We start from the raw sequence: 27,253 nt of genomic DNA on the forward strand, positions 1-27,253 counted from the left end.
ATTCGTATTCCCCCATTATGTACCTTTGATGCATGCTATTAAACAAAGTAGATTGCACTTTGTTTGAATTACTAGGCAATACTATTAACTCTCCTTAGACCCACTCCCAATATATTGAATCTATCTATAAATACATAACGATCACCAGTTGTATAATGGAATTAAAACGTTTATCGTTTATTGGAAATGCATCCAATTTGTAAAGCTGGTCAAGATTTAGGGATCTTGCAATATTGATATATTAACAGAACAAGCCGGAATTTAGAGATCATTGTGCCGAGAAACTAATTAAAATGGCAGGTAGCATTTTATAAGAAATATAGGTGAACATAATGGACACTTTGCCCTGTTCAGTATCTTTTGCCGTTACCAAACCTGTCTTGCGTTTAATTGTAACTCACTGTCACCCTGGGAATCAGGGGTGTGTCTCATCGATTGGGTGATATGAGATGAGGAACCTTCTTCTACTGTCTATACTTTACAAGAAAAATAAATTGTCAAATGGCTTTGGTGATCGCACTGATCGTTTGTGCTTAGTTATCACCCGCTGAGGGTTGTGTCAAAAACACTTGCCTGATCCTTATTGTGCAGTTGCTCTCCATAAAACTGTTACTGCCCACAACCAATTTCTGCTACTTTTTTCCAATCCACAAAATAAATGTACAACACTTGTCTTGTGCTTTACTACCTAGGTAACATCTGGAGGACGGGTGAATTACTACGTGTCGTATCGACGAGAGGGCTTCGCACAAATGAAACTCCCAAAATATTCATTGCCTAAGGTAAAAATGGTGAAATCTCGGCATGCTTTGGAGCACAGCAAGCCTCTTCCTGTGCTGCCCAGTTCATTATGCTAGCTATTTTATGGCGAGGGTGTTTTACGTGTCTTACTTTATTGGCGAGGGAACTGTTGTGTCTGTAATACACTTATGAATGACCCCACGAGGCAATGTGTTGTACTCAAACTGTGGTGACCTTGGTCTTTTATTCGTAACTCCAGAGTGAGGCACAAGCATGGTGGGCAGCCTTTTATACTGGGCCCTGCACACCTATGCAGGTGACCCTCTGGTCTCCCACCGCAGTGCCCTCTGGTGGACAGCCTCTGCCACAGGGGCAGGAAACCCCAGCCTCCACCAGTTGCACCATCTAGTGGTGCCAGCATAGCATATACACAGTGTAAACCTTATTGATAGTACATCAGGTAACAAGTCTCCATCTTATGCAACTATACAGTGACTAAACAGAGTGTATATCTATAGTTTGCATATACAACAGGAGCCATAAACAAGGACGAATCAGCACGAGGCAGAATATATCTGAGTGGCATGTCCACGGGAATCGAGAGTTAGAGGCTTTCTCTCATATCTTGGTCGTTTGTGAACTCAGTTGCCCTTGTCTGTTAACATGGCCTGTGGAGCACTTGGCGCATTGGCCAGAAGCTCAGTTCACAAGCCTGTCCATCACTCAGATTCTCTCACTTTGGTCGGAGTGATTTTATGAATGAAACGTCATTGACGGGAGACCACCAAGATGGCCCTAAACCGGATAGGAGTCCCCAGCCAAGGGCCCTGATTCCCTCGATGGCCCTGTGTGAGGGGCTAGGAGCTCCGACCCACTCCCACCAGACTATCAACACTACGATGGTGGGGCCATGGCTGGGGACTCCTCTCTAAACAGAGATTTCCTGATCCTTGGCCCTCAGTCCGAACCTGGCCTAGGTTTGGTGTAAGCATGTGTGGTTTCACCAGGCACAGCTTGCCAAATGTCTTACCAGGCCTACCTTACTGCTAGCTGTGGCTCAGGACTTCTAAGTCAGACAATCATGGGTTCGAGCCCCAACCCATATATTTCAGCACAAAATCTAATCTGACACTTCTATGTGTTACTGAGGGAGTGCTGCAGTATCGGAGATACCGGGACCGAAATTGTCCTCCGCCTGAAATGGGGCACACTCACCATTTTTTTTTTCTACGGTCCAATCGATGCGGAGGCATTTCGAGCAACATTGAGCACTTAGTTGTTTTTCTTGCCGTCGATGTGGCGTTCTGGGCGGCTGTGGGGCAGAAGTGCCCTTCGGTCAGGTCGGCCGTCCCAATGAGTCATTAGCGTCACGCTGACGCATCACAACGTCCCTCCCCTTCAGTTCAAAGGGAGGGCCGCTGCGAGCTCTGCAGGCACTTCAGTGGCGCTCACTGGGCCACCAAGGAGAGTTTCGGCCGGGCCAGCGGACCGCTACCCAAGAGGGGGTGCCAGGCTGCCCGTTGGCGGCCCAGCTGAACCTGTGGCCGCCATTGCCGGGCTGACTTCTGAGTCGGCCCGACAATTAAAATAAAATGGCGGCCGTGGCAGTGCGCCCTCCCCTTTAAGGGTGGATGCGCCGCCCAGCCACAAGAAGCTTCCCGCCGGGGAAAGCTGTCGGGGGCACCGAGCGACGGCTGATCCGCTCCCTTGACAATTTCCCGCGCGGGACGGTAAAGGGTCAGCACGTGCCCATCGGGGAGATGGCCGTGGGGCAGTCCCGTACACTGCTCCCAAAATAAAGGAGGGCAATTTAGAAAAATGTCGGCCCCTCCATGCCCACTGAGCGGTGAGTGCTTTCCGCACCGCTGCCCCCTCTTTGACAGCTCTTAACAGAGAGGGCAATTTTGTCCCTGCCGTCTTTCGGATGCGACGTTAAACCAAGGCCCCCTCTGTTCTCTCAGGTGGATGTAAAAGATTCCCAGAGCACAATTTCGAAGAAGAGCAGAGGAGTTCTCCCCAGCATTCTGGCCAATGTTATCCCTCAACCAACATCTGATCATTATCACATTGCTGTTTGTGGGAGCTTGCTGTGCACAAATTAACTGCCACTTTTCCAACATTATAACAGTGATTACACTTCCAAAGCACTTCATTGGCTGTTAAGCACTTTGGGACATCCTGAAGTTGTGAAAGGCGCTATATAAATGCAAGTCTTTTTTACCAAAACCTGCAGGACTGGAGCATACCTGGGGGTCAGCAACTGGATCCCGAAGATCAGGGAGGGCAATTTTTTTTAAAAATTGGTCCTTTGACACAGAGGGCTACAATGTCATAATAGTCTGCATATAATCCCTCCCACCACAAGGGCCAGCCAACCTCCACCCACATTTCTGGGATTGGGGGTCGGTGGGGGGGCGGGGTTGCGTTGGGGGGGTTGGGGCATGGCACAACAACAACAACAACTTGTATTTATATAGCGCCTGTAACAGAGTGAAACGTCCCAAGGCGCTTCACAGGTGTATTATAAGACAAAACAAATACATTTGACACTGAGCCACATAAGAGGAAATTAGGGCAGGTGACCAAAAGCATGGTCAAAGAGATCGGTTTTAAGGAGTGTCTTAAAGGAGGAGGAGAGAGGATTAGGGAGGGAATTCCAGAGCTTGGGACCCAGGCAGCTGAAGGCACGGCCACCAATGGCTGAGCAGTTATAATCAGGGATGCTCAGGAGTACAGAATTTGAGGAACGCAGACATCTCGTGAGGGTGTGGGGCTGGAGGAGATTACAGAGATAGGGAGGGGTGAGACCATAGAGGGATTTGTAAACAAGGATGAAAACTTTGAAATCGAGGCATTGCTTATACGGGAGCCAATGTAGGTCAGTGAGCACAGGGGTGATAGGCGAGCGGGACTTGGTGCGAGTTAGGACAGGGGCAACTGGGTATTGGATCTCCTCTAGTTTACGTATGGTAGAATGTTGGAGGCCAGCCAGGAGTGCATTGGAATTCTCAGGTCTAGAGGTAACAAAGGCATGGATGAGGGTTTCAGCAGCGGATGAACTGAGGCAGGGGCAGAGACGGGCAATGTTATAGAGATAGAAATAGGCAGTTTTAGTTATGCTGCAGATATGTGTACAAGCCCTGTCCTATTAACAGAAATATCGATGCCTCCATGGCTGTCTCTTGCTTTTATTTCTTGGTCTCTGAATGAAAGTAAGACAAGAGGAAACCTTTTCAAATCCCATAACCACTGGACCATAAAGAGAGATGAAAAACAAGAAGACAGAGAAAAAGAAAAAGACAGACGGGGTGGAAGAAGAATACATTGCAACCACTTAGCCGCCCTTAGCTGCCCTCATGACGGAGGCAGCGAGAAACGTATTTGTTTCGATCATCGGAAAATGTTATGCTTCACATGTGCCCAATGTTGGCAAACCGATTAGGCGGGCGAAGCGATCCAATCACTGACAAACGGAACCTGAGCAAAAGTCTTTTCTGACTCAGCAAAGTTCTCTTTCATTGGCCTTGAACTGTCAATCCAGAACGAGATAGAAATATCCCACAACAGGTCATGAGTAAGGACATAGGGAGCTGTGCTGGCCCAACTAGCAAGTGGAATACATTCTGTATTCAACAGTTCACCCTTCGCCCACCTATTTACATTGCACGAGCAAAGATAAAATAAGACTTCACTGATATATCAATTTTATCTCACTGTAGGCTCCAGGGCTTTCTTGCCTTTAGGAGAAGGCCCACAGCCTTACCACTAATTGCCACGGCAACAGGAACACTTGCTCAATTCACTTTCTTCCTGACATGTGCTGTGTCATTTCTGTTTGCCAAGCCCAATGAGTAACGGAGATAGAAGTCTCTGTCCTCCGCACTGTGACTAAATGATTAAGAGGTGCGCACCCAGATTTGAACCGAACACACCTGGCGGGCGAGGATGGATTCGGGTCGGGTGGCTGTTTTCCTCCCCGCCGGATTCTACGCTCCCCTGGACGGTTGGGTGTGAAGCGGGGCAATTACTTCTGGAGCAATGTTACAAGATAGAAATAGGCGATTTTAGTTATACCGCAGATATGTGTACAAGCCTTGTACTATTAACAGAAATATCGATGCCTCCATGGCTGTATTTGAATAGTCTATTTTCACACAGCAGCACAAGATAGAGAGAGCCGAGGATGGCTCTTTGCAACAACTGAGCTCAGACATCCAAACAGAGCACCAAAGCGATTTTGTGTCTTTGCTTAAGCCACCCTAGCTGAAATTCCATTCTCAATATTAAACATGAATAATTTTAAAGCGTGACAAGTTCTGTGAGGCGTAAACTGCATAGCAACAGGGGCACGGCAAGTAATGAAGATACCAACAGGAATATGTGACCATCGCGAAGCCTGGAGAGGAGGATTAAACCCGACAGAAACCCAATATAGAAAAAAAGAGCAAGGTAGCAGGCCAGGTAGATAAGGTGGTTAAGAAGGCATATGCAATACTTTCCTTTATTAGCCGAGGCATAGAATACAAGAGCAGGGAGGTTATGCTTGAACTGTGTAAAACACTAGTTAGGCCACAGCTAGAGCACTGCGTGCAGTTCTGGTCACCAAATTACAGGAGAGATGTGATTGCACTAGAGATGGTAGAGAGGAGATTTACGAGGATGTTGCCGGGACTGGAGAATTTTAGCTATGAGGAAAGATTGGATAGGCTGGGTTTGTTTCTTTGGAACAGAGGAGGCTGAGGGTAGACCTTATTGAGGTGCATAAAATAATGAGAAACCGAGATAGATTGGTAGGAAAACCTGTTTCCCTTAGCAGACGGGCCAACAACTGGAGGACATAGATTTGAAGTAATTGGTAGGAGGATTAGAGGGGATTTAAGAGGAAATTTCTTCATCCAGAGGATGGTGGGGGTCTGGAACTCTGCCTGAAAGGGCGGTAGAGGCAGAAAACCCTCACCGCATTTAAAAAGTACTTGGATGTGCACTTGAAGTGTCGTTACCTACAGGGCTACAGACCAAGAGCTGGAAAGTGGGATTAGGCTGGATAGCTCTTGGTCGGTCGGCGCGGACACGATGGGCCGAAATGGCCTCCTTCCGTGCTGTAAATTTCTATGATTTCTATTGATGCGCACAGCAAGGGAGACCCAGCAGATCGTCCCAAGGGGCAGTGGCTTCCTGGTTCCTGCCTCGAGGGTTCACTATGTGGCAATTCAATGATTGAATCCACATCGCCGCGAGGATGGGGAGGTACGGGAAGGAGGCCAAAAGTAGAAGACCAGAAACCTCCCACCACCAACAACAACAAATTGTATTTATATAGCACCTTTAACGTAGTGAAATGTCCCAAGACACTTCACCTGGAGCATTATGAGAAAAATAATTTGACACTGAGCCACACAAAGAGAAATTAGGGCAGGTGACCAATAACTTGGTCAGAGGTAAGTTTTAAGGAGCGTCTTGAGGGAGGAAAAAGAGGTAGAGAGGCGGCGAGGTTTAGGCAGGGAGTTCCAGAGCTTGGGGCCTTGGCAACACAATGCACAGCCACCAATGGTTGAGTGATTATAATCAGGGATGGTCAGGAGGGCAGAATTAGAGGACTGCAGACATTTCAAGGGGTTGTGGGGCTGGAGGAGATTACAGAGACAGGGAGGGGCAAAGGCCATGGAGGGATTTGAAAATAAGGATGAGAATTTTGAAATCGAGGCGTTGCTCAACTGGGAGCTAATGTAGGTCAGCGAGCACAGGGGGTGATGGGTGAATGGGACTTGGTGCGAGTTGGGACATGGGCTGCCGAGTTTTGGATCACCTTGGATCACCAAGGAGGGAAGAAAAGTAGGCAGAGGCCTGGGAGCAAGGTGTCTCTCTGCCCCCTGCGCTGAACTTAGGCTCATGACCTACAAAGACCGAAAAGGGGATTTAAAAAATAGAGAGTTGCATTTATAGGGCACTGTTATGTATGCAGACTATAAATATAGAAACATAGAAAATAGGTGCAGGAGTATGTCATTCGGCCCTTTGAGCCTGCATCACCATTCAATAAGATCATGGCTGATCATTCACCTCAGTACCCCTTTCCTACTTTCTCTCCCTACCCCTTGATCCCTTTAGCCATAAGGGCCATATCTAACTCCCTCTTGAATATATCCAATGAACTGGCATCAACAACTCTCTGTGGAAGGAAATTCCACAGGTTAACAACTCTCTGAGTGAAGAGGTTTCTCCCCATCTCAGTCCCAAATGGCTTACCCCTATCCTAAGACTGTGTCCCCTGGTTCTGGACTTCCTCAACATTGGGAACATTCTTCCTGCATCTAACCTGTGCAGTCCCGTCAGAATTTTATATGTTTCTATGAGATCCCCTCCCATCCTTCTAAATTCCAGTGAATAAAGGCTCAGACGATCCAGTCAGTCCTGCCATCCTGGGAATCAATCTGGTGATCCTTTGCTGCACTCCCTCAATAGCAAGAACGTCCTTCCTCAGATTAGGAGACCAAAACTGAACACAATATTCCAAGTGAGGCCTCACCAAGGTCCTGTACAACTGCAGTAAGACCTCCCTGCTCCTATACTCAAAACCCCTAGCTATGAAGGCCAACATACCATTTGCCTTCTTCACCGCCTGCTGTACCTGCATGCCAACTTTCAATGACTGATGAACCATGACACCCAGGTCTCGTTGCACCTCCCCTTTTCCTAATCTGCCACCATTCAGATAATATTCTGCCTTCATGTTTTTGCCCCCAAAGTGGATAACCTCCCATTTATCCACATTATACTGCGTCTGCCATGCATTTGCCCACTCACCTAACCTGTCCAAGTCACCCTGCAGCCTCTTAGCGTCCTCCTCACAGCTCATACCGCCAGTTTAGTGTCATCTGCAAACTTGGAGATATTACACTCAATTCTTTCATCCAAATCATTAATGTATATTGTAAATAGCTGGGGTCCCAGCACTGAGCCCTGCGGCACCCCACTAGTCACTGCCTGCCATTCTGAAAAGGGCCCGTTTATCCCGACTCTCTGCTTCCTGTCTGCCAACCAGTTCTCTATCCCACATCAGTACATTACCCCCAATACCATGTGCTTTAATCTTGCACAACTTGTCTAAAGCCTTTTGAAAGTCAAAATACACCACATCCACTGGTTCTCCCTTGTCCACTTTACTAGTTACACCCTCAAAAAATTCCAGAAGATTTGTCAAGCATGATTTCCCTTTCATCAATCTATACTCTCTGTGTAGTCACTGTATAGTTGCATAAGATGGAGACTTGTTACCTGATGTACTATCAATAAGGTTTACACTGTGTATATTCTATGCTGGCACCACTTGAGGGTGCAACTGGTGGAGACCGGGGTTTCCTGCACCTGTGGCAGAGGCTGTCCACCAGAGGGCACTGAGGTGGGAGACCTGAGGGTCATCTGCATAGGTGTGCAGGGCCCAGTATAAAAGGCTGCCCACCATGTTTGTGCCTCACTCTGGAGTTACACATAAAGGACCAAGGTCATTACACTTTGAGTACAACACATTGCCTTGTGGAGTCATTCATGAGTGCATTACAGACATAACAACTGGCAATGAGAATACGGACTTTCATGTGATTATAGCTACCTTTGGCACACTAAAAGACTTCGCAGAGGGTGATGATTGGGATGCCTTCATGGAAAGGCTCGAGCAATATTTTGTGGCAAATGACCTGGCAGGGAAGATGGACACGTTGCCGGAGAAGCGCAAGGCTATACTGCTGACCAGTTGTGAGCCCGAGATCTACCACCTAGTCAGGGACTTGCTGGCACCCACGAAGGCCAAGGATAAGACATACGATGAGCTGTCTGAAATTAATTTGCAACCAACTAAAACCAAAACAGAGCATCCTCACGGCCAGGCACAGATTCTACACTCACCGCAGACCTGAGGGCCAGGAGATTGCAAAATATGCTGCCGACCTCAGGAGACTTGCGGCACCGTGTGATTTCGGCACGCACCTCAACGAAGTATTACGAGATATCTTTGTTATGGGAATTGGCCTCGAGGGCCTCCTTCACAAGCTATTATCTGCCGACACCACAGTCAACCTGCAGAAGTCAGGCTTTCATGACTTCGACCTGAAGCACCAAGCAAATTATTCATCCTGCGGACTCAAACCCGGCAAGTACACAGAATGGTGCCTTTCACAGGCAAGACTGCAGAACGTGGCTCTGCCCAGGGCAGAGAGCACAGACCTCAGGGTTTCAGAACTCAGAGTCCGCCGAGGGGTGCAAATTGAGTAGCACCATGCTGGCGTTGTGGAGGAAACCATAGGGCTCACTAGTGTCGGTTTGCTGAGTACGTATGCAAAGCCTATAACATGAAGGGCCACCTCCAGCGTATGTGTAAAAGAAATACGACTCACCGACTAGCAGAGGAGTCGATAGATGACTTTGAATCCAGCGGGGATTATGATGATTTGGCCAGAGAGGCAGCTCAGCCCCAAGGTGGTGTATGGAGTATACACCTGCACCACCGATTGTCCTCCAGTAAAGATGGAAGTCAGGATAAACGGCATTCCAGTCTTCATGGAAGTGGACACGGAGCGAGCCAGTCAGTGATGAGCCAGGATGCCTCTGAGAGGCTATGGAACGAAAAACAACCCGAGCTGGTTCCAGTACAGGAAAAGTTGCGCACCTACACCAAGGAGCTGATCCTAGTCCTTGGTAGTGCGGATGTAAGTGTAATCCATAATGGTGTGGTGCACAAGTTACCTCTGTAGATTGTTGCAGGTGATGGTCCAACGCTACTTGGAAGAAGGTGGATGGGGAAGATCCAGTGGAAATGGGAAGACCTCTTCACTCCAGCAATCGATGTCCCCCGTACTCAGAGGCAGAGCAAAACCTCACCTTGGCTTGCGCCAGGCACCAGAGAACAGACCAGCGCAGCATCTGAGCCACAGACCATCCATCACGACTGCGTGGCAATGATCCGACCGGAACCACCTAAAAATACCTTCCTGGCTCCAGTGGCAGGATTCCTGGGGAGGAAGATCGAATTCACATGCACTCTTCCAGCTTTTGTGGCAGAATCGCGGGAGAGAAGGATCAAGGCAGTCGACCTCGAGGACAGAGGCAAGCTGGCGTTCCTGCTGCAGCGAGGTACAGCGTGGCTGAAAAAAAAGATGGCCGCGGCCATATCACGAGGTGCAACGCTGAGGGACTAACATGTGGTGTCTAACAAAGGATTTGTTTGGGGTAAAGCCAGCAGGGTTCTCTTAAAGGAGACTTGCAACCAACTGAACTTAAAGAGACATTGTATGCATGGCAATCAATGTAATGAACAGATTAAGATTGTGAACAAAATGTTGTTGCGCGATGTCGGTACCAGTCCTAATGTAAAGAACAAAATGTTGTTGCGAGATGTCGGTACCAGTCCTAATGTAAAGAACATAATGTTGTTGCGAGATGTCGAGAATAGACTGTCCCCAAAAGTAGCAAGCGAGCGAATTCAGGAGGATAAAGGCACTGATCCTGATGTCCTGCCCCAGGTGCCCCACAAGTTATAGGGCGGCGACCTCAGGAGGGTGAAGACACTGATCCTGATACCCTGCCCCAGGTCTATCCCATGCTGCAGGCACCCGATGGCACTATTCGCCACGGACCTGGAAACAAAAATGGCACCAATACGCACAGTCAGCTGCCATTGTCCACCACCCGGATGGAGACGGCGCAGCCCCCAGACCCAGTCGCTACCTCGGCCATGTCCGGGAGTAAAAGGTCAGAACCAACGAGTTCCCCAAATGGGACCTGGAACAGCCAGGTTCCCAACACCGTTAGCAAGCAGGCAGAAGATTCTGCAGCCCTCAAAGGAGGACAGGGAGACCACACACATCTGTGGCTCTGCCCACCACTAGGCAACGGCAAAGGCCCTGAGTCCTGGCTAGGTGAGCGAACCAAGCCCACCCCGCTAGCAGGGGGCGCAGCGCCACTATCAGACTACTAGGACCCCGTCCGGTTGTTCTGGAACTAGTGTCCTCGCATACCTGCATTGCGACCTCAGTACTTACCATGCCTGAACCATGAATACAATCTACCCAATCCTGGTGCACGAGCGCAAAACCCAACGAATGTAAGTCACTGAACCAAGGTGTCACGATACAAACTGTAACTTCCTTTCTTCATACTTGCACTGTGTCTGATCCTGTATGTTAATGTAACGGGCCTGCTGCATGATCTCACGGTGGGGGAGGGGGGGAAATGGATGTATGTAGTCATGGACACACACATGGATCACACCCAGAACCCACTGGAACCTCCACTGCATCATCGAACCATCTAAACTGGTAACCACTACCCAACGTTGTGGCAAAAGCACTTGGGGGTTAACAGGGAGAGAGCCAAGCCAAAGCACAGTCAAGGTGCAAGGGCTATTGACACTTAAGTCTGGGGAGAGCTAAGCCAGAGCACATAGTGCAAAGGTAATCAGCACAAAGGACTTGGGGGAGAGTGATGTTATATATGCAGACTATAGATATACTCCCTGTGTAGTCAATGTATAGTTGCATAAGATGGAGATTTGTTACCTGATGTACGATCAATCAGGTTTACACTGTGTATATATTATGCTGGCACCACTAGAGGGTGCAACTGGTGGAGACCGGGGTTTCCTGCCCCTGTGGCAGAGGCTGTCCATCAGAGGGCACTGCGCTGGGAGATCTGAGGGTCACCTGCATAGGTGTGCAGGGCCCAGTATAAAAGGCTGCCCACCATGCTTGTGCCTCACTCTGGAGTTACGCATAAAGGACCAAGGTCACCACAGTTTGAGTACAACACATTGCCTCGCGGAGTCATTCATAGGTACATTACAGACATAACAGGCACCTTACTCAGAATCATCGCTGAGCATCCCACACACAAAGAATTGTTCTCCTATTGGAGGACACCGATTGTTGTTAGGCAGTCAACTACGGCAGCCATTTTGTGCAAGTGAGGTCCCACAGAAATGAACGGCCGATTAAGTTGTGTTTGATGGTGTCGGTTGAGGGAGGAATGTTGTCCAAGAGAACTCACTGCTGAAAATTACATTGTTTACAATAAAAAAGGAAGAATTATGCCTAGGTCTAGTATAGGAACTCTTGCTATTAAATTTATTTCTTGAAACGTCACTGTTGTGGGTGAAATGTTCCTCTTCACAATTAAGTGTGTTTACAATACATGCCTCTGCAGAGGGCATTTTCATCTCTTTCCATGAATTTCCAGGCAGACTGAGTCTGTATCTCCCTAATCTGGCTTACCCGGAATCAGTGGGGAAGCACATTAACTATTTTTACCTGATGCAGAGCTGGAGACGTTTTGGCCACTCCTTCTCCACCTGAAGAATTCTACGACAATTATAGGAGCCAACCGAGGAAGAACCCCTGCCCCTTGGGGATAATTTTGACTTTGGGTGACAGTGTAAAGCGGGCCATATCGGGCCTTGTGCATCTCTCCTAATTTTACTTTCCGTTGATTTCAATGGAAATAAAAATGGGGGGAGATGTATAATGGCCGACTGATCCGATATGGCCCTTGTTACACAATTGCCAATGTTCCCTTTAAGCTGCGCGGCTGCGCCGTGCTCTGCAGCTCCCGCACAGCCGGCTCACCGGCAGTTAAATAGGAAAAAACACACAGCACGGTGTTTGAATGTGTCGTGCAGACCCTTAAAGGGGCCACACACCACCAAAAAATTAAAGGGAACATTGATTACCGCCCAAACTCTAAAGACCCCCATTGTATCCCCAGAGCCGACACTTGCTGCTACACACACACCTCAGTTACGCTTCCCATTATGTCGATTGCCCAGCTTCCCTGAGCGTTCAACCCATGCCTTGTGATCTTGCTCGCAAACCACACTCAGACGCTTGCTCAAACACATGGTAACATTGGCTCATCTTTCGGATGAGACGTTAAACCGAGGCCCATCTGCCCTCTCGGGTGGACATAAAAGATCCCACGGCACTATACCGAAGAAGAGCAGGGGAGTTATCCCCAGTGTCCTGGCCAATATTTATCCCTCAATCAGCATCACAAAAAATCGATTATCTGATCATTATCACATTGCTGTTTGTGGGAGTTTGCTGTGCACAAATTGGTTGCTGGGTTTCCAACAATGTAACATTCACGACACTCCAAAAAGTACTTAATTGGCTGTAAAGCGCTTTGAGATGTCCGGTGGTCATGAAAGGTGCTATCTAAATGCAAGTCTTTCTTTCTTTGTAAAATGCACTAAGTAATGCCCAGTTATTGTGGGCCACAAATCAGCCCCGAGCACGCCGATTGGATGGAGCAAACTTGAGATTTGCGCTTCTTACCATTCGCACCTTGTTACAGGATCAGGTTGGCGACGGCAGTCTCAAAATAACGTCAGTGCAACCTCAGCCTATTGTTTTGTGTGTCCCGACAGGATATGCACATTATCAGTACGGACGAAAACCAAGTGTTCGCTGCTGTGCAGGAATGGAACCAGAACGACACCTACAATCTGTACGTGTCTGATGTAAGAGGAACCTACTTCACTCTTGCTTTGGAGAATGTGAAAAGCAGCCGAGGCCCAGAGGGGAATGTTATGATTGACCTTTATGAGGTAATGTAATGTCTGTACTCAACAACACTCCTAAAACAAAGGTTTCTAATTTACTAAAACATGACATGACTGGAACCGAATTTTCCAGCACATTTACATAACAAATGACCAGCTGATACAATTGCTGTGATCAATCTGAGAAAAGGGATTACATTAGCTGGGAGAGGATCAAATTGTCCCATTTGTAAGTACACCAATGTGTTTGTGTCTGTACAGCATAATGGATTTAGTGAATGATTTTTTTTTGGTCGTAGCGTTAAAGTCCAAGCCAAAAGCTGTTGGAGGAAAAACAACTGCCACAATTCTGTATTATACACCCCAAACCAATCTCTCTTGGAGATTTAAAAACAATTGCTTTTTGGACCGTGGACAGAGAAAGCAATTTTGAAATCTTCAGTGGTTACTTAAACTGTGTCTTATGAATGGAGATCCTCATCAAAGCCTTTTACTGCGCGAGAAGCCGTGCTGAAATATAGTTGGGCATTTTCTTTGTATTTAATGGAGTGGGCCAATCTCTGTTAACCCTGTCCCTGCAGATCCCCAAGAACAACCCCTCCTCCCCACAGGAGCTGAATTTCTCCAATTCCCACTGTAATATATTTGCTTCATGGGTTCTTTGCTTAACAACTAATTGGTTTATTAACAAAGGTTTAACAATCACACTACACATTACCAGTTCATCCACTAGGCTCACAACTGCATACCTCATCATGGATCCCCCGAACCCAACTGACTGGAGTTTTATTGAGTCTTGTGAACATCACGAGACTGGCTAAGTCACTCACAATGCAACAGCTCTGCAATTATTTTTGTTACATCTGTAAAACAAATGTAAATCAGATGCCCCCTTTTTAAAGGGGCACTAAAACCAACAATTTAAACAAATTAACTTTTAAACTTTAAAGATCAAATTAAAATTTGGTTGCCGGGGGTGATGATGCACTCCAGTCCCTCCGGCGCCCACCTCTCGAGGAAGGCTGCAAGCGTGCCGGTGGACACCGCGTGCTCCATCTCTAGGGACACCCTGGCTCGGATGTAACTGCGGAAGAGAGGCAGGCAGTCGGGCTGAACGACCCCCTCGACCGCCCGCTGCCTGGACCGGTTGATGGCCACGTTGGCCGTGACAGGAGGAGGCCTTCCAACCTGCCCGCTCCCCTCCGCACAGGGTGCCCAAAGATCAGGATTGTGGGACTGAAGTACAACCAGAAAATGAGCAACAGCTCTACAAACCTGTGAGCATACTCACAGGTGTATACATTACACCCATGTGCTCAAATGGCTCCGGTTGAGTGTCGAATGTTGCGGTGCAAGGCCTGTCGCAGTTGTGCGGGATGAACTGCTTGGACTGGGTGCTCTTTACCTTTCCGCCATTGTTCATTGTTCATAGGTTTATATGTAACCTTCAGGGCTGCTGACCAAGGGCCGTGCGGCTCTTTGTCGGCCGGCGCGGACACGATGGGTCGAATGGGCTCCTTCTGTGCTGTAAATTTCTATATTTTTATGTTTCTATGATGGGCTGAAATGGCCTCCTTCTGCGCTGTAGATTTCTATGTGCAGCGATATTATAAACACAGTGGAACAATTCCTTTTCCCAAGGAGGCCTTTTTAGGGCGGATTGTGAATCAGGGTGGGACATTCGCCAGCCTATCGGTTGCACAACAGACCACGTCCCAAATTCCAGAGTCAGCTTATATGGACAGGTGCCCGTGTCACAAGTAGTATTGTAGCCTTCTCAGTTTTATAAAGTTTTAGATGCATTTAAGGGGCAGCTAGATAAACACATGAGGGAGAAAGGAAGAGACGGATTGGCTGATAGGGTGAGATGAAATGGGGGGCGGGGTGGGGGGGGGGGGTGCAGGGGGAAAGAGGAGGCTCGTGTGGAGCATAAACACCGGCATGGACCAGTTAGGTCGAATGGCCTCTTTCTGTGCTGTACATTCTTTGTAATGCTATGTAGTATGCCTGGAACCCCCATAAATATGTCAACAAGGGGCCTAATGCCTGTTTAAGGATTTTTCAGTAAAATTCGTTGAATTTTTTGGTTCTACAAGCAGCCAAGTAATACTTGCCTTTTCGTGGAGCCGGAATATGATCATTCTGTGGTCACGATCCCCAAAGGAAGTCATACCTTCCATTCCCTTTATGTTGTCTGGCTCAACACTCCATTACCAAGTCAGGATGTGAACTGCCTCTCATGGCTCCCATGACATACACACATTGTGGTGTAGGCAAATGAAGTAGAACATAGAAACATAGAAATTTACAGCGCAGAAGGAGGCCATTTCGGCCCATCGTGTCCCGCCGGCCGACAAACAGCTGCACGGCCCCTGGTTAGCAGCCCTGGAGGTTACGAATAAACCTATGAACAATGGCAGAAAGGTAAAGAGCACCCAGCCCAGCCAGTCCGCCCCACACAACTGCGACACCCCTTACACCGCAACATTCTACACTCCACCCCAACCAGAACCATGGGAGAGGCAAAAGCTAGATAAAAACACAGGCCAATTGGGGGGAAAAAAATTCTGGGAAAATTCCTCTCTGACCCATCCAGGCAATCGAAACTAGTCCAGGAGATCACCCTGGCCATTTTTATTTGTGCTTTCAGAGAGTGGGGTCAAGGGTCAGACAGGGTTTTTTTTTTGCAGGTGACTTAATCCCACCAGTTCCACCTCTTTTAGGGGCATCCAGTAGATGTTTCAATGGAGAAAAAAGTGGCAGTGATCCAGCTTAACCAGTCCCACCCCAAATTCCAACTCCTCTCCCCAGCTTCAAAAAAAAAGAGCTCTTCAGGAGGAACAGGCTCGAGGGGCTCAATTGCTGACTCTCGTTCCGATAGGACAAAGTACCAAAGAAAACAGGTGTGCAGCCTCTTAGCTGATCTTTGTGTGAACCTATCCATTGTGTACTGAACAACAATTAGGCTTTGTGGCCTTACGAACACAAAAGTGTTGGACAGAAAAATGAACAACTGGTTCATCCAGTCTGTCCCATTACAGTCATGAAGCCTTGGTCATCATGATATACACACACTCTCCCTACCCACCCAGAGCCATGTCATTTCCTGGGAGAGGCAAAGAAACAGATTAAGAACCCAGGCCAATTAGGGAAAATGAATCTGGGAAATTCTTCTCCGACCCCCTGAGGCGATCGGAACTGGTCCAGGAGGTCACGTTGGCCCTGACTTATATCACAGAGTACCTAGCTCTTGTACGAAGCGATCCCCTCCTCAGCCAGAGACAGCTTCAGCTCTCTCTTATATAGGTTCACCACTTGAACCGGCAACCTGTTTCACAGGTTCCCCCTGTTCTCTGGGAAAAGATGAACACACACCAAAAGAAGACTCGAAAAGATGCGTTACATCGTCCTGGTTTGAAAGAACAAGGCATTGGCCTTACTGTGAGCAGTGTTGTGGGAGATTTGCTAGTGTACTGGATCATCTATAGCGGTAACGGGGGTGGGGGGTTGGGGGGCACAAGTTCAATCTAATAAAAGGGAAAATTCGGATTGATTTCAGGGAGTTCTTCAGAACAAAAGTGAAAAAGACGCGGAATGAACTTTCAGGTAAAACAGTGAATGCAAAAACCCAAAATCATTTTAGTAAGACCATACAAACTAGGGTTACATTACCTAGAATTTAGACGGTTAAGTGGTGATCTGATCTAAGTTTTCAGGATATTAAGGGTAACAGATAGGGTAGATAGAGAGAAACTATTTCCGTGAACTAGTGGACATAGTCTAAAAATTAGAGCCAGATCTTTCAGGAGTGAAATTAGGAAACGCTTCTAAACACAAAGGGCGGTAGAAGTTTGGAACTCTCTTCCACAAACGACAATCGATGTTAGATCAATTGTTGATTTTAAATCTGGATTGATAGCTTTTTGTTAACTGATGGTATTAAGGGATATGGGCCAAAGGCGGGTATATGGAATCATGATGAGCCCTAATCTCATTTCATGGCGGAACGGGCTCGAGGGGCTGAATGGCCTCCTCCTGCTCCTATGTGCCTATGGATACAGAAAATGAAGGACTGTACATTCGTTCTAGATTAGCAAGCTAGATAGGCCAAATGGCCCTCTCTATCCACAGCCATCTCGTGAACTAATAATGGTTCTAATCTTTTATAATTAATTGCCACATTCAAGTGACTGTGGAAGGTTAGTTCAAATAAGGAAGTGCTATCGGAGCTTCAGGAGATGTGTTAACCTTAAAATTAAGTGTCTTGGATATTGTTAAAAGCTAGCACCCATTTCTGTTGATGGTATTTCAATTGTAACCATTTTTCCTAGGTAGCAGGGATAAAGGGAATGTTCTTGGCTAACAAAAAGGTACAAAAGCAGGTGAAGACCTTCATCACATATAACAAAGGACGCAACTGGCGAATGCTGGAGGCTCCCAGCACAGATGTGAAGGGCAATAGTATTCACTGCCTTCTGGTAAGCTAACTTTATCAACTGCCTCACTCAAATCATTTCAACCCTTTCTCCTCTCGTCATTTTATTTTGGACTTTTAGCGCAAGAAATTGCGTGGCGCCTCGTTTGGGGCGTTAACTTTTCAGGGAGCCCAAAAGTATCGGCGGGCGGAAAAGATTTGTTGCACCCGGGAACTTCCGCTTTAGCGCTCCCAGAGGGGAGTGGAGCACTAACTCAGGTGCTGTCACTTCCCGTAGAGCGCTAAAGGCAGTGAGAGGGACGGTAACAGCAGAGCGCTGAACAATGTTCCGTACAGCACTATTGTCTTTGGAGGCTCCTTCCCTTGTTGGTTTGATTCAAACTTCATCCTATCTCTGTTGAGCCATGGGACCTGTGCCACGTACATAACAGCCCCAAGCACTCTGAGAGTGCAGGGCTGACAAATTGTGGGGTCTAAAAAAAAATCAAAAGACACCAGGCTGGGGAGATTAATACATTTTGCCCTACCTGACCACCGCAACCTTTAATTACTGCTCCCTAAGCGGCCAGCCGAGATAACAACGCCTCCTGAAGCTGCAGTTATTGATGCCCGGTGATGCAGCAGGGGTCGAGAGTGAATATCGCATTCCGGGGCAGTAACTGGAGCGGGAGCGAATATCGCATTCCGGGGTGGTAATGGGGTGCCGCGCACCGGATGACATCATGATCCACGGGCGCTACAGAACGAGGCGGTAAGTGTTAGCGCTAGCACAAAACCACCAGGGAAATTTGCCATGCCCATGGTCGGTAACCCCTTAACATCCCGTTACTGCCCCCTGCCCCACCGTTACCCACCCCCCCCCCCGCCCCCGCAGGCACTAACGGGAGACGCAAAGCAGCCGAATTTCTCCCCCTTATTCTTTGAAAAGGCTTTTTTTTTTAAATCAACATCATAAACTAATGGAGGCAAAGGAAGGAAGTAGTGAAGAGGGGTTAAGCATCATGACCAATATGGTCTTAGTGCCAATTGGAATCGTGTAAAACAAAGGAACGGAGGGTCAAAGTTAATCGTATGTTCATTGCCATTGTGATTGCACTTGGGACTTTTTGGAACAAAAGCTAGAAAAGCTTTATCATCCCTCCCTCAACTTTAATCGGCAATGTAGTGCAATGGAGCTGACTTCACCTATCAATAGAGGCAATGGTATGAGACTTCTAGTCTCAAAGTTGGAACTTTAATCGCATTAAATTATCTTTGCCTCGGCCTCGAGTGGCAGGAAGAATGATGCCTTTGAGATCAACATGCATTCAGGCACACATTTGAGCTAGAAGTAGGACATACTGCAGGTTAATCTGATACAATCTCCTAAAAGCCTCCAGTGTTTCTAAAACTAATCATTCTTTATTAAGTTCGCTCCTACTGCTAAAGTTTGGCATATTGATTTATTAATTATTTTTGCTTGCATTTTGAGGAAGATGAATGTATTTCCTCCTGCAGAGTTTAAAGAGCACAGGACAGGGATTTTGGTACATTGAGGCCATATGCTAATCCTAGTGTTTGCAATTCAACATTCATTGATACCATTATCTGGTAGCCTATTGTGATTCATAATGCTTCTGATGGATGAACTCAGTAACCAAGTAGAAATCCTATACATACTCTTATTACTCCTCCATGCAATTTATTTATCCAAATAACCTTTTAGTGCAGACTACCTATCCCAATAATCCATCATTGGACTCAAATCTTGCCCAGTAATCCTTCAATGAACTAGATCTATCCCAGTATCCCTGCAGTACACTCTATCTATCCCAGTGATTCTTTATTGCACACCATCTTTCCGGTTAGCCACTGACATCAATCTGCCCCAGTGAACATTCAATGAAATCTACATGCCCCGGTAACCCATCAGTGCAAGCAACAAGCAAACCTTCAAGTATTCAGGAGGCGGGGTTGGTCACTAAAATCTGCCTGCCTCCATTTTAACTCATGTTTTATTCTTAACACCTGCAGGCCGGGATTCCCGAGCCTTGGGAAACCCGGCAGATGAAGGGAGGCGGGAAGGGCCGGACCCATGAGGTATGTGCCTTTATTACATAAGAACATAAGAAATAGGAGCAGGAGTAGGCCATTTGTCCCCTCGAGCCTGCTCCGCCATTTAATAAGATCATGGCTGATCTGATCTTGGGCTCAGCTCCACTTCCCTGCCCGATCCCCATAACCCTTGACTCCCTTATCGTTCAAAAGTCTGTCTATCTCCACCTTAAATATATTCAATGACGCAGCCTCCACAGCTCTCTGGGGCAGAGAATTCCATAGATTTACGACCCTCTGAGAGGAGAAATTCCTCCTCATCTCAGTTCTAAATGGGCGACTCCTTATTCTTAAACTATGCCCCCTAGTTCTAGATTCCCCCCCCCCCCACCCCGTGTGGGAACATCCTCTCTGCATCTACCTTGTCGAGCCTCCTCAGTATCTTATATATTTCAATAAGATCACCTCTCATTCTTCTAAACTCCAATGAGTATAGGCCCAACCTGCTCAACCTTCCTTTATAAGTCAACCCCTTCATCAACCCCTTATTGCATTGCTTGTGAGACAGTAGGAGCAGGAATGCTCCCCCCAGCCCACCAAGCAAACCTTTCAAACATCCCGCGATGGGACCCCCATGATCGGCTCTGCCCCCCCCACCGACGTTTGACATCCCCGCCCCACCCCCGTAATGTCCCATTCACCCCCCCCCCACCCCCACACACAATGTCCGACTACCACCAACTTCCCCCCCCCCCCCCCCCCCCCCGTGACATCCGCACCCCAGCTGCTTTCCCGCCCGACAGACAGCCTGTTAATCTGGCTGACCCTCGGGCGGGAAAGCTGTTGAAAAAATGTTAATCTTTACTCTTTTCCCAACTCCCAAGTCATTATCGGGTCCTGTGTGTGGACAGGAAAGCTATTTTAATGGGAAACTTCCACATATCCAAATATAAATTGGGAATATGCAAGCAGTTTAGAAAAATGTATTATTCATTTTAAACTATTTACTTTCAGTCTGTTCATAATAAAAACAAATGCAAGATTGGAGGACACCTTTGTTATTTGAGGGAAACGAATAGCTGCCATCTTGAAAATTGTCCTGCCAAGAATGACTAATGGCATAGCTAGGGAATTGTATCAACTCCCTCAAAAAAGAGCAAGTCACAGTAATGGGTCATGGAGATAGTGTCGGTTTGGGTTTAATAAAATAACAGAAAGTGTCAAATACAACTTTAAAATCAGAATTCATTGCTGTGCTGCGTGCAATAAAAATAATCCTGGTTACTATAACAACAGTGACTACATTCCAAAAGTAATTCAGTGTTTGTAATTCACTTTGAGATGTTTGAGGACATGAAGTGCGCTCTATGAAGGTAAGTTCTTTTTTTATTTCGGTAATGGTTACGTAAATGTAAAGCCTGCATTTTATTTTCATGAATGTATTCCAGGCAATGTTGTCTTTGGTTGCCATCAGAGAGATACTTGTAGGGCCGAAATTGCCCCTTTCTATAAGGCCCGTGGCCGCCTGAAAGAAGGGCAATTTTTAAAATGGCGGCCTTCCGTGGAGACTTGGCGGCCATTCCGCACCGACCCGTGGCCAGGTGCGGAATGGCCCCCAAGTCTCCGCGGAGAGGCCGCCATTTAAAAAATTGCCCAACCTCACGTTTGGAGCGGTGTAGGGGACCGCACCGCCTGTTTTCCCGCCGCAGCGTACACACGCCAACCCCTTCCCCCGAATTGCCCGGCGGCCAATTGCCCCTTTCCTAGAATTGGCCCGTGGAAGCAACCCCGCCGCCGGTCAGTGCCCCTGACAGCTTTTTGTGTTGGTGCTCTTTCTGTCTCCTGGCGGCATGGCCGCCCTTAAAGGGGAGGTGGCACTGCCGGCGACACCATGTTATTTTATTTTGTCGGCCGACTGCCAGGTCGGACTGACAATTATGGCCGTGGGTTCGGCCGAGCTGCCAACAGGTAGCCTGGCACCCCCTCTCTTGTGTGCCAGGCCGCTAGCCCGGCCGAAACCCTCCCTGGTGGCCCAGTGTTTGCCACTGAAGTGGCAGCAGAGTTCGCAGCGGCATTCCCCTTTAACTGATGGGGAGGGACATCGTGATGCGCCAGCACGATGATGACTTGCAGCATCGGCCACTCCGCCCCTACCCCACTTCTGCCCCGCTCCAAAAAGAATCACAGAAGTGCTGAATTTCTCCGGTTTAGCCGGCCCATGCATTGGGGCGGCCGGAACACTTCAAGAGCGATAGGTGCGACTTGTTTCGGGCGGTGGGCAATTTCGGCCCCACAATCTCTTCCTAATTCAGTGGCGGAAGATCTTCTGCAATGGGCTTGTCCTGGTGAACTTTACTCTGCCTCTGCTCCAAAGAGAATTTCGAAGATGAAGGCCAAAGGGCTGCCAGGAGCAGGGCATTGTATCAGGAGCATGCAAATTATGGAAAATAGCTTCATTTTTTTCCCCCACATCTACTTGAAACAAGAACAAAAATTCCACCTTTGCGAGCACACTGATGTCATTGTTTTTGTAGCGATGATATCATCGCCTCAGTCTGAGTCCCGGAGACTGGTTTCCCTTTGAGAATTCATCTGAAGCGAATGTTCAAAGCGCAAACAATGCGGAGCGATAACTAACCTCTGCACTTCCTCCAGCTGTACTGGACCCAAATCGCAAAGGAATAGAGCGCACCATTAAACACATCATCTTTACAACTTAGTCAAATTAATTTTTAATGTGTAGTGCAAACAGAATACATTATGGAGGATTGCGAGGCGTGAGTTCTATCTCACGTGATATCAATCAAATCCTCTGGATCTTTGTATTGTGGATAATGCATTCCCTTGTTCATAAACACCGTGAGGTTTAGGCGCGCTCACATCTTAAAAGTTCCGGACTTTTTCGTAGGCCTTGTAAATATTTGCGCCTGTGGTAACTTTGAAGTTCCTTGGACGGTTTGAGTCGTACTGCAACTTTTCCTTTCTGTTTGCAGCCATATTGCTCACTGAATCTCCACTTGAACGTGGCACAGAATCCCTATACCTCAGGAAATATAGGCAGCAAGGACTCTGCACCTGGTATCATCGTGGCTTCAGGTACTGAAAGCGTTCAAAGTTCGAGAAGCATGCAGTGCACTTTTCTTCAATATTTTTGAAGAGTTTTTTTTTTGTTTTATTCAAGTTGCATTTATAAGAACATGAGAAATAGGAGCAGGAGTAGGCCCCTTGAGCCTGCTCTGCCATTTAATATGATCATGGCTGATCTGATCATGGACTCAGGTCCATTTCCCTGCCCATAACCCCTTATTCCCTTATCGTTTAAGAGACTATCTATTTCTGTCTAACATTTATTCAATGTCCCAGCTTCCACAGCTCTCTGAGGCAGCGAATTCCACAGATTTACAACCCTCTGAGAGAAGAAATTTCTGCTCATCTCAGTTTTAAATGGACGGCCCCTTATTCCATGCCCTCTAGTTCTAGTCTCCCCTATCAGTGGAAACATCCTCTCTGCATCCACCCTGTCAAGCCCCCTCATAATCTTATACGTTTCGATAAGATCACCTCTCTTTCTTCTTAATTCCAATGAGTAGAGGCCCAACCTACTCAACCTTTCCTCATAAGTCAACCGCCTCATCTCCGGAATTAACCTCCTGTATAGCGCCTCCTGTTGGTTGGGCAGAAAGCAGTATCATAAATGATTCCTGGGATGAGAAAGTTATCCTGTGATGAGAGATTGAGTAGAATAGGCCTATACTCTCTGGAGTTTAGAAGAATGGGAGGTGATCTGATTGAAATATGTAAGGTTCTGAAGGGGCTTGACAGGGTAGATGCTGAGAGATTGTTTCCCCTTGTGGGGGAATCTAAAACTCATAATAAGGGGTCAGCCTTTTAAGACTGAGATGAGGAGGAATTTCTTCACTCAGAGGCTTGTGATTCTTTGGAATTAACTGTCCCAGAGGGCTGTGCATTCTCAGTCGTTGACTATATTCAAGGCTGAAATCGATAGATTTTTGTAATCTAGGAAAATCAAAGGATATGGGGATTAGGCGGGAAAATGGATTTGAGGTTGAAGATCAGCCATGGCCTTATTGAATGGTGGAACAGGCTCGAGAGTCCATATGGCCTCCTCCTGTTCCTAATACTTATGTCCTGATATAACAGGTGTCAATGGTGGAAAACAGGACACCTTTGCACCTTCGATAAGCATCCACACTCCCAGGGCACTTTAAATTAGGACAAGGGCAACTTCTGCTCTTCCCAACCCAAAAGCTTTCCTCCTCTCTTCCACTGCTGTGATGACTGTTGTTTGGGAACAAGTCTTTGAAGGTTTGGCAGCTGTGGTACCTCACTCAACTAGCCATCGGTCACCTGGACAGTGAGTGCTAACAGGTACAGAGGACCCTGGAACCCACTTCACCGGGGGTCCAAACTAGCGATCTTCTCAAGAGGAATTCACTAGATTGGGCTCCGGACCAAGAACACCAGCTGTTTTTCACCTCCCTAGCCTACAGGTGCTCAGCTCAATTGGCGGACTCCTACTGTAATCCTAACTGGGACCAGCCAAAAAAGAAAGACTTGCATTTATATAGCGCCTTTCACAGCCATCGGACGTCTCAAAGCACTTTACAGCCAAGTACTTTTGGAGCGTAGTCACTGCTGTAATGTGGGAATAGCTTAGTTCTGACCAGAATTTGATGCTGCCTGTCCTTGTGCAGCTCAGTAATATGCCAATGCGGCATTAGGAAGCTTTGAACATATGCTTTCATTGAAAACTCAACCGAACACGCAAGCTGCAACATTCCAGTTTACCATTTCAGCCACCCTTAGAGTGCTAATTGTATTTTTGAAAATTATTTCCTCCCTACACAATTTTCCCATTGAGATAATAGTTGGAGAAGGCTTATTGAGAGACAAGTGACTTATTCTGCAAGTGCATCCCTGATTTTAATCGCTCAACCATTCATCATCATCAGAGGCAGTCTCTCAGGGTCAAGGATGACTTCCTTCCACACTAAAAATGAGTAGTCGGGTGGAAGATGCCCGTGCGTGAATTCCTCCAACGTGGGGTGGGCCGTTGCACACCAGCCACCACACGGGCTTGATGGAGCAAGGTCTTGGCCCAGTGGATAGTCCTTTAGACTTGTGATCAATAGAAACTCATTTAAGACTAGTTAGGCTTGTTTGACTGATCTTTAAAGCCATTCACTTACCTTAAGCACTTCACTTACCTTAAGCCATTCATTCACTCTGGAGCATCCGCGATGCTGAGGATGTCGTGAATAGCACGTTTAGTGAGTTGGTCACAGCGCAAGTAAAGGTTACACAGGCAGATAGGGAATGGGTGACCATCAGGAAGAGCAGTGGAAGGAAGGTAGTGCAGGGGTCCCCTGTGGTCACCTCCTTCCAAAACAGATACACCGTTTTGGGTACTGTTGAGGGGGATGACTCATCAGGGGAAGGCAGCAGCTGCCAAGTTCATGGCACCATGGGTGGCTCTGCTGCACAGGAGGGCAGGAAAAAGAGTGGGAGAGCTGTAGTGATCAGGGATTCGATTGTAAGGGGAATAGATAGGCATTTCTGCGGCCACAACCGAGACTCCAGGATGGTATGTTGCCTTCCTGGTGCAAGGGTCAAGGATGTCTCGGAGCGGCTGCAGCACATTCTGGAGGGGGAGGGTGAACAGCCAGTTGTCGTGGTACATAAAGGTACCAACGATATAGGTAAAAAAGCGGGATGAGGTCCTACAAGCTGAGTTTAGGGGGCTAGGAGTTAAATTAAAGAGTAGGACCTCAAAGGTGGTAATCTCAGGATTGCTACCAGTGCCACGTGTTAGTCAGAGTAGGAATGGCAGGATAGCTAAGATGAATACATGGCTTGAGGAGTGGTGCAGCAGGGAGGGATTCAAATTCCTGGGACATTGGAACTGGTTCTGGGGGAGGTGGGACCAGTACAAACCGGACGGTCTGCACCTGGGCAGGACCAGAACCAATGTCCTGGGGGGAGTCTTTGCTAGTGCTGTTGGGGAGGGGTTAACTAATATTGCAGGGGGATGGGAACCTATGCAGGGAGACAGAGAGAAGTAAAATGGGGGCAGATGCAAAAGATAAAAAGAAGAAAAATAAAAGTGGAGGGCAGAGAAACCCAAGGCAAAAATCAAAAAGGGCCACATTACAGCAAAATTCTAAAGGGGCAAAGTGTGTTAAAAAGGCAAGCCTGAAGGCTCTGTGCCTCAATGCGAGGAGTATTCGTAATAAGGTGGATGAATTAATTGCACAGGCAGCTATTAACGAATATGATATAATTGGGATTACGGAGACATGGCTCCAGGGTGACCAAGGCAGGGAACTCAACATCCAGGGGTATTCAACATTCAGGAAGGAGAGACAGAAAGGAAAAGGAGGTGGGGTAGCATTGCTGGGTAAAAAGGAAATTAACTCAATAGTAAGGAAGGACATTAGCTTGGACGATGTGGAATCTGTATGGGTAGAGCTGCGGAATACCAAAGGGCAGAAAACGCTAGTGGGAGTTGTGTACAGACCATCAAACAGTAGTAGTGAGATTGGGGACAGCAACAAACAAGAAATTAGGGATGCGTGCAATAAAGATACAGCAGTTATCATGGGCGACTTTAATCTACATATAGATTGGGCGAACCAAACTGGTAGCAATACGGTGGAGGAGGATTTCCTGGAGTGTATTAGGGATGGTTTTCTAGACCACTGTCAAGGAACCAACTAGAGAGCTGGCCATCCTCGACTGGGTGATGTGTAATGAGAAAGGACTAATTAGCAATGTTGTGCGAGGCTCCTTGGGGAAGAGTGACCATAATATGGTAGAATTCTTTATTAAGATGGAAAGTGAGACAGTTAATTCAGAGATTAGGGTCCTGAACTTAAGGAAAGGTAACTTCGATGGTATGAGACATGAATTGGCTACAATAGACTGGCGAGTGATACTTAAAGGGTTGATGGTGGATAGGCAATGGCAAACATTTAAAGATCACATGGATGAACTTCAACAATTGTACATCCCTGTCTGGAGTAAAAATAAAATGGGGAAGGTGGCTAACAAGGGAAATTAAGGATAGTGTTGAATCTAAGAAAGAGGCACATAAATTGGCCAGAAAAAGCAGCAAACCTGAGGACCGGGAAAAATTTAAAATTCAACAGAGGAGGACAAAGGGTTTAATTAGGAGGAGGAAAATAGAGTATGAGAGGAAGCGTGCTGGTAACATAAAAACTGACTGCAAAAGCTTCTATAGATATGTGAAGAGAAAAAGATTAGTGAAGATAAACATAGGCCCCTTGCAGTCAGAATCAGGTGAATTTATAATGGGGAACAAACAAATGGCAGATCAATTGAACAAATACTTTGGTTCTGTCTTCACGAAGGAAGACACATATAACATTCCGGAAATACTAGGGAACTAAGGGTCTAGCGAGAAGGAGGAACTGAAGGAAATCCTTATTAGTCAGGAAATTGTGTTAGGGAAATTG

The 27,253-nt window shown here is 47.2% G+C and overlaps 1 protein-coding gene across 1 annotated transcript in view; it reads left to right on the forward strand.

Annotated features, from left to right (window-relative positions):
* The window catches only part of LOC139255589 (VPS10 domain-containing receptor SorCS3-like), a 450,963-nt gene that overhangs the window by 202,083 nt on the left and 221,627 nt on the right, over positions 1 to 27,253 (forward strand). Inside the window, exons 7-10 of the mRNA XM_070873959.1 lie at positions 693 to 782; positions 13,154 to 13,333; positions 17,620 to 17,766; positions 22,751 to 22,853. Coding sequence (XP_070730060.1) covers positions 693 to 782; positions 13,154 to 13,333; positions 17,620 to 17,766; positions 22,751 to 22,853 — 520 coding nt within the window. The remainder of the gene's footprint in view (positions 1 to 692; positions 783 to 13,153; positions 13,334 to 17,619; positions 17,767 to 22,750; positions 22,854 to 27,253) is intronic.

Source organism: Pristiophorus japonicus, chromosome 3 (assembly GCF_044704955.1).
Source record: "Pristiophorus japonicus isolate sPriJap1 chromosome 3, sPriJap1.hap1, whole genome shotgun sequence".
In the NCBI taxonomy this organism is placed as follows: Eukaryota; Metazoa; Chordata; class Chondrichthyes; family Pristiophoridae; genus Pristiophorus; species Pristiophorus japonicus.